At 32.8% G+C, this 6,564-nt stretch overlaps 1 protein-coding gene across 1 annotated transcript; it reads left to right on the top strand.

Moving 5' to 3' along the window:
• Positions 1-834, top strand: LOC136090278 (uncharacterized). The gene is made up of 2 exons (XM_065816561.1): positions 1-349; positions 434-834. The coding sequence occupies exons 1-2, from the start codon at positions 4-6 to the stop codon at positions 619-621; spliced, it is 534 nt and encodes a 177-aa protein (XP_065672633.1). The 5' UTR covers positions 1-3; the 3' UTR covers positions 622-834.
• Positions 835-6,564: the final 5,730 nt, after the last annotated feature.

The following is a 6,564-nucleotide window of genomic DNA, read 5'->3' as shown; positions in this document are numbered from 1 at the left end:
TTGATGCATATGGAATATCGAGTTTTTCTTCCTGATCATGATTGGGTTATCGCTGCAAAGCACAAACTCATTCCGTCCGTCTACGCAGGTATTGCAATCAAACCAGACGGGCATGGAAAATCTGACGCAGTTTCCTATTCCGGTCCCACTTATGTTGCTATTCGATCTGGAAAGCATTCATCATCGACAGCGTATGCTCACGGATTAGACTTTGAACGACTTTTGACTCTGCCAGAGTTTGATTCTATCACAAAAGATCCTTTGACCAAGTTGGTCAAGCCAGTGGTTGTTTTCAGTGTTGATGGTAGACCAGATGAAAATCCACGATACGCTAAAGTCATCGAAACTGGTATAGCCTTCTTTTCAAATTTTTTATTGCGATCCATCAATACAGTTATATTTCTTCTAATTTAAATATCTATTTTGTTTACAGCAATTCATCATTTCCTTACAAATGATTTGGATGCCTTATTTATCATGACAAATGCGCCAGGACGGAGTGCTTTCAATCGAGCCGAGAGAAGGATGGCTCCACTGAGTAAAGAGTTGGCGGGATTGATCCTACCTCACGATCATTATGGACCTCATCTAGACTCTAAATGTATTCAAATTCATTTTTAATATCAACTGTTTATCAAAATACAATATAGATACAAGGCTTAAGGAGTTAATTATATGCATTGCGACTTATATTTAAGGCAGGACAGTGGATCTTTTTTTGGAGAAAAAAAAATTTGCTGGAAAGAGCTGTGCCTCGGTCTTTTCAGGTCTGATGATTGACCAGTTTCCAACGGTGGCCGAGTATATCGATCCAGACAAAAAGACGGAGCTCGACGTCCATCATCTCTTATCAAAGGATCGAGACTGGTTGCCTCTCATGTGCGCACCAGTCAATATTTCACGCAAATTGTGAAATGTGAAGATCCCAGATGTTGCGCTTTGAAAAGAAGCTCTTAATTCCATGTTATTCCTGGTCCATTTCTGCCTCTACCTATTCCAATCAGCCAGTCAGAAGATGGTTTGAAAGCTGTATCCATTTCAGACATCGCCAGCAAGAATCGTTTTCCTTCAGTATTTTTTCTTATCGCTTCCAATATTCAGAGCACCGTTCCTCGATCATTGAAATCATTCAAACCTCCTCCTTACGACCTGTTTTGTCCCTCTGTGCAATCAAGCTTGTCTCAGAAAATCTGCAAGCACTGTAACTTGTATTTTGCCTCCCAAGTCATGCTCAAAAAGCATGTCAACTTTACTCATTCCAATGTTATTAACCGAATGACTATTACTGTTTTGCAAGTCAGGCCTGTTCGCATTGCCGCCAAGCGCAAAAGAGAGTTAATGGCCGTAGTTGCAGTAGAAGAGAACGCGGCCTTTGCTGAATGGTTTCGATGAGGACGAAATCGAAACGGAGGGCCTTCATATTCCGAATGATTCAACTGTTTCAGACGAACCGGACTGCTCTTTTCCAATCATATCAAATAACGATCACTTAAAAAATCCTTGGATAGATGATAAGTGAGGCAAGTTGATACACTGATACACTTTGATTAAATTTAATATGTCGGATAAGACTAAAGTAATATTAAATAATTTTTTTTTTCAGAAAGGCAAAAGAACAAAAACATACGTGGAAATACCTAATCAGATTCTGAATGATATTTATAGGGGTTGTGTAGGGGGGGGGGGGGAGGCACAATTTTATGACGTCCTTTTTAAGGGGGGTATAGGAAAAAAGGACAATCAGTGACAAAGAGGGGGGAGGGGGTCAAAAATGCCTTATAAATAATGACGTCCTTTATGGACGGCCCCTTATATCACTTGTTACTAGTATACTATTAACACTTAATATGTTTATTATATTAGTTGCTATATAATAGCCTGCTGAATATATTGCACTGTTAAAACCAAAAACAGTTCAAACTGAAGTTGAAGTTGTAAAATCAACTTTATAACCAGTTGAAATAGTTAAAGATGCTTTTAATGTATTATTATTTGCTCCAATTTTAATATTTGAAACTGTTAAACTTGCATCACCGTTTCCTATCATAATCGATTGGATATAAAAAATACAACTATACGTGAAAGAATTGAACGAGGTATTATAAAACCTATTATAGCATCTAAAGAAAAATTTGGATTAGGTTCTTTGAACCCATATGAAATGGGTGTTGAAACTACTCAAAAAAACTACAAACGATCAGTAAAAAAGAAAAGGGTGAAGAAGTAACATAGACTGACGAACTTGCAAACGAACTTCATAAACCAGTTGTAAAACATTTCAGAAAAAGAAAAGTGATTGTAAATGGAATCGATGAAATATGAACTACTGATTTAGTTGACATGAAATCTTTTTCCAAATTCAATGACGGTATAAAATACTTATTAATGGTGATAGATGTTTTTTCAAAGTATGGATGGATTGTTCCATTGAAAAGTAAAACTGGAGTTGATGTTGCTAATGCTTTAAATAAAATCTTCCATGAAAGAAAGTGTCAAAAAATAAGGGTAGATAAAGGCTTAGAATTTTATAATGAGCAAGTTAAAGCTCTAGGTGTTGAGTTATACTCAACTGAAAATGAAGAAAAAAGTTGTGTAGTTGAACGTTGGAATAGAACAATGAAAGATAAAATGTTTAAGTACTTTTCAGCTAATTCTACTAGAAAATATATTGACGTTTTAGATGAAATCGTAAATAAATACAACAACACAAAGCATTCCTCAATCAAAATGACACCAGTTGAAGCTAGCGATAAAAAGAATGAAAATATTGTTTGGTTCAATCTAAATAGAAATGTACGATCAAAGTCTGTAAGACCAAAGTTTTCAATTGGTGATAGAGTTAGGATAACTAAAAAGAAAGGAACGTTCGAAAAAGGATACACACCGAGATGGACAGAAGAAGTTTTTACAGTGTCACAGGTTCAGTTCACAGATCCATTAACTTATAAATTAATTGACGATAATAATGAAGAAATACAAGGTACTTTTTATGAACAAGAAATGCAAAAAACGGATCAAAATATATTTAGGATTGAAAAAGTTATTCGCAAACTTAAAAACAAATCATTAGTAAAGTGGTTGGGTATCCTGATTCTTTCAACTCATGGGTTGATAATAAAGAATTGATAAGTCTGATGTAATAGGAAATGTTTTTTATTACGCTTAAGCTAGATTACATTTACGCTTAGATTTCACTTGTGAAATTGATGTAACCATAATATATTAATATATTATTGTTGAAATGGTTGAATTATGAAATCAGAATATGGATAAATATATAGTTGAAAAAAAATGTCCCAGAACGCCCTTTTTATACTACTAACCAGTAAACTTAAATATAAGCTGGTCAATTCCTTGAAAAGGCTGTAAAAGAAGCCAGTTTTAAGTCAGAAGCTCATAATTTTTAAATCCTGTCCCGACAGATTAAGTAGTCATAGTATCTGATACTCTTTGAGGGTTTCTTTTAAATGTTGCCGCGTTTGAAGATAGCTTAGGGCGTCAGGTTTAGTAGTACTACCTTTATAGTAAATAATTGTTCGTTAAAGCTATGTCGTTATCGGTACCGTTTAAGTAACCGTCGTAGTACCAGTAATATTAACTTGGTGAGCTGTGTGAGTTGTTTTATTTTTAGTTTTTTTTATAAACAACAACAATTTTTGTATAATACTTCATAGCTAAAACTACAACAGATATAATGGTTCCCCAGCAACTACAAGCGCGGTTGCTTCTCAAGGTTCTCCAATTGAGTAACAGTTGCAAGTTTTTGCAATTGTTACTCTTTTATCTTTAAAGGTTGTCCTTAATTTATTAGCTAAAGAAGATTCTCTATCATAAAGTAATTTATCAACAAGGTCGTGAATCTGAGTAAGTTGGCTTTTAACTTCTCCTCTTAATTCTTTTGGTAATCTGTTAAAATGATCTAATCCTTTTTAAGATTTTGTTATCTCTTCTTTAAGCTGTTTTATTTTATCTTGTAATCTTTTTTTAGCAAAATGTCTACATTTTGCTCATATTTTTTACCAAGCACTTCCTTATTCACTTTAATTTTATTTATAATCTTTATTGATAATGTAGCTTTTAGATCAGTAGAGAAATCAAATCCCATATCATATAGTTCATAAGTTTCAGCCTTTTCTAAAGATTTAAACTTTTGCCCTCCGTTTTTTATTAATTGAACTTTGTATGTTCCTCCTTTATTATTCTTCCCTAAAAAGAATTTTTCACCAATCTTACATGAAAATTTCCTTTTGATGTTATTTGTTTTTACTGTAAATGGATCTTCTTTTCCTAAAGATCTTTGTGATAATATAACATAATATATAAATTGTTGAGTTTTTTACAATTTTAAGATTTGTTTTTACGCTTGAAGGCTGACTTTTATCATCAATAGGTTCCAATTTTTCTTCGCAATAACTGGTAGTTGTTTCTTTATTTGGTTTACTTTTGAAAACTTTAAGATTGTCGCCATCAGCGATAAACAATTTTATTGGAACAACCGGAAAAGGATCATTTTTTGACAAATTTTATTGTCAATTAAGCTGGTTGTTTCATTAACTTTACTCCCCTTAAATTTATCAAGTCTAATAGTTGTGATAATTTTACCACCTTCTACATGTTATACAAAGATTATTTTAATTGCATTTAACCTTCAATTGCCTTCCGATCACTATATTAGTTGCCTAACCTCTAAGTTGCCTGATCTCTAAGTATACTAAATAAAATAAAAATATTGCTTTATATTTAAACAGTATATGAAACTTTATCAAAAATTAATCGGGATATGAAGCAGATATGAAACTTTATCAAAAATTATTCAATTTTAATAATCAGGCATGACCCTAAAGAAGACAAATTATAATGATTAACCTTAAGCCATCGACCAGTAAAGTAGTACCATCAGGTACTACATTAGTTGTTTGTTTTCCTCACTAAACGTTGTAGTTGTTCCTGTATCAGTCCGATTACTATACGATACTATTTTAACCCGAGATACAGATTTAACAGCACGAGTATTTGCAAACTTATAAATTAACAGTAAGGATGCAAGTCAAGAAGTACAATCATTTATAGATATGGAGATTACAAGTAAGTAATGATCTTTTTTTACCACTCACTCTCGGTAGTGCAAACCGCTTCAGACTCGGCTTTGAGAGAATAATAGATCATCGTTGATGCTTCAACGATGCGTTCAACGAGATGCAACTCAAACTTCATGGTTTTTTGATGTAAGCATTTCATGTTAAAGTTTCAAGTACGTCTTCATATTCTGCCCACAACAAACCAATTTTGCTTGACAGTCTGAATAATCGAACCCTGCAATGAATAAAATAAAAAGTTAATATCGTAATAATTGGGCAGGCTAATAAACTCTACTCAAATGGAATGTTGCTATATCACTTTGTTTAAGAGTCATACTGCTGTTTATCAGGTTCTTGGCGCAACTCTGGCAATGAAACAGATATTTAAAATATTGAAAATTGCTTTCAAGCGGTAATAAATAATAGATTTTAATCTGGAACCTTGAAAACACTGATGATGATATACAAGTAATACTTTTAAAAACAATTGATACTGTGTCCATCGACGTTGTAGTATTCCTCGTCATAAATGCTATTGCACAGTTTGAGCAAGAGGTTTCCGTAGTGTTGCTCATTAAAAAAGATGAAAAAATAATGAGGGGGGAGGGTTTGCACCTGTAAAAAATTCAGACGTAAAAAAAACGTGAGTAAATAATTTCAAAACGTCTCCTCTTCCCCTCGAAAAGAAAGGGAATGACCCATAGCCTTTGGAACTAAGGGTGGATAGTCTGTAGCCTCTGGACCTGTGGGAGGATAGTCTGCAGGTTCTGGACCTAAGGGGGGATGGTCTTGTTAAGCAAAAAATTCAGACGTAAAAAGTTTTTTGAATCTGCAGCAAATCAGGCGTAAAAAAATTTTTTAAATTTAATAATATTTTCCTGACTTTGTTATGCAAGTAAAAGTAATTTCAGGCTTAATAAAAATTATGAAGTTTAGTAATATTTTCCGGACTGAAATTTTTACAATTTTTGAAACCAATTTAAAAATACCAAGTTTATGATAGTTAATAAATCAGAAACAAATGAAGTTTAATCATTATTACAACCAAGGAATATTATGGGAATAGGAATAACTCGGAATTCCAATATGGGAATAAAAATAACCATAGGAAAATCATTCCTAGGAATATATTCACCATTTTATACCAGTTAATGAATAAAAATATTCTTTTAAAAGAATGCGTCAATAAAATGATGTTTAGACATTTGGCCATGTGAACATACCTAATAAACTTTTGTATGTCATAATCATATTATTATTTAACTTTCAAGTATGATAACTTGTGGTTTATTGAATTTATAAACAAAAAAGATGAAAGGAAAGGTTCGATTTATGCCTCCGCGTGGTCCCATAAAGTTCAATTTATGTTCTCACATAAGTTTGCCCTTTCGAAGTTTTTCTTGGTCCGATAAAAATATCTATTTGATTCAATCAAATAATGTTTTATGAAACATCGATCCTACATCGAAAACAAATAATTTTATAC

The sequence above is a fragment of the Hydra vulgaris genome, chromosome 13, assembly GCF_038396675.1.
Source record: "Hydra vulgaris chromosome 13, alternate assembly HydraT2T_AEP".
In the NCBI taxonomy this organism is placed as follows: Eukaryota; Metazoa; Cnidaria; class Hydrozoa; order Anthoathecata; family Hydridae; genus Hydra; species Hydra vulgaris.
Note: the sequence above shows the minus strand (reverse complement) of the source record. Positions and strands in the feature narration are given on the sequence as shown.

What these genes read in the sequence shown, in the direction of transcription:
- LOC136090278 (XM_065816561.1), top strand. Translation starts at nt 4, where the DNA reads ATGCATATGGAATATCGAGTTTTTCTTCCTGATCATGATTGGGTTATC. An exon ending in CGCTAAAGTCATCGAAACTG is followed by an intron (nt 350 to 433) that starts GTATAGCCTTCT and finishes TTTTGTTTACAG; the next exon opens with CAATTCATCATTTCCTTACA.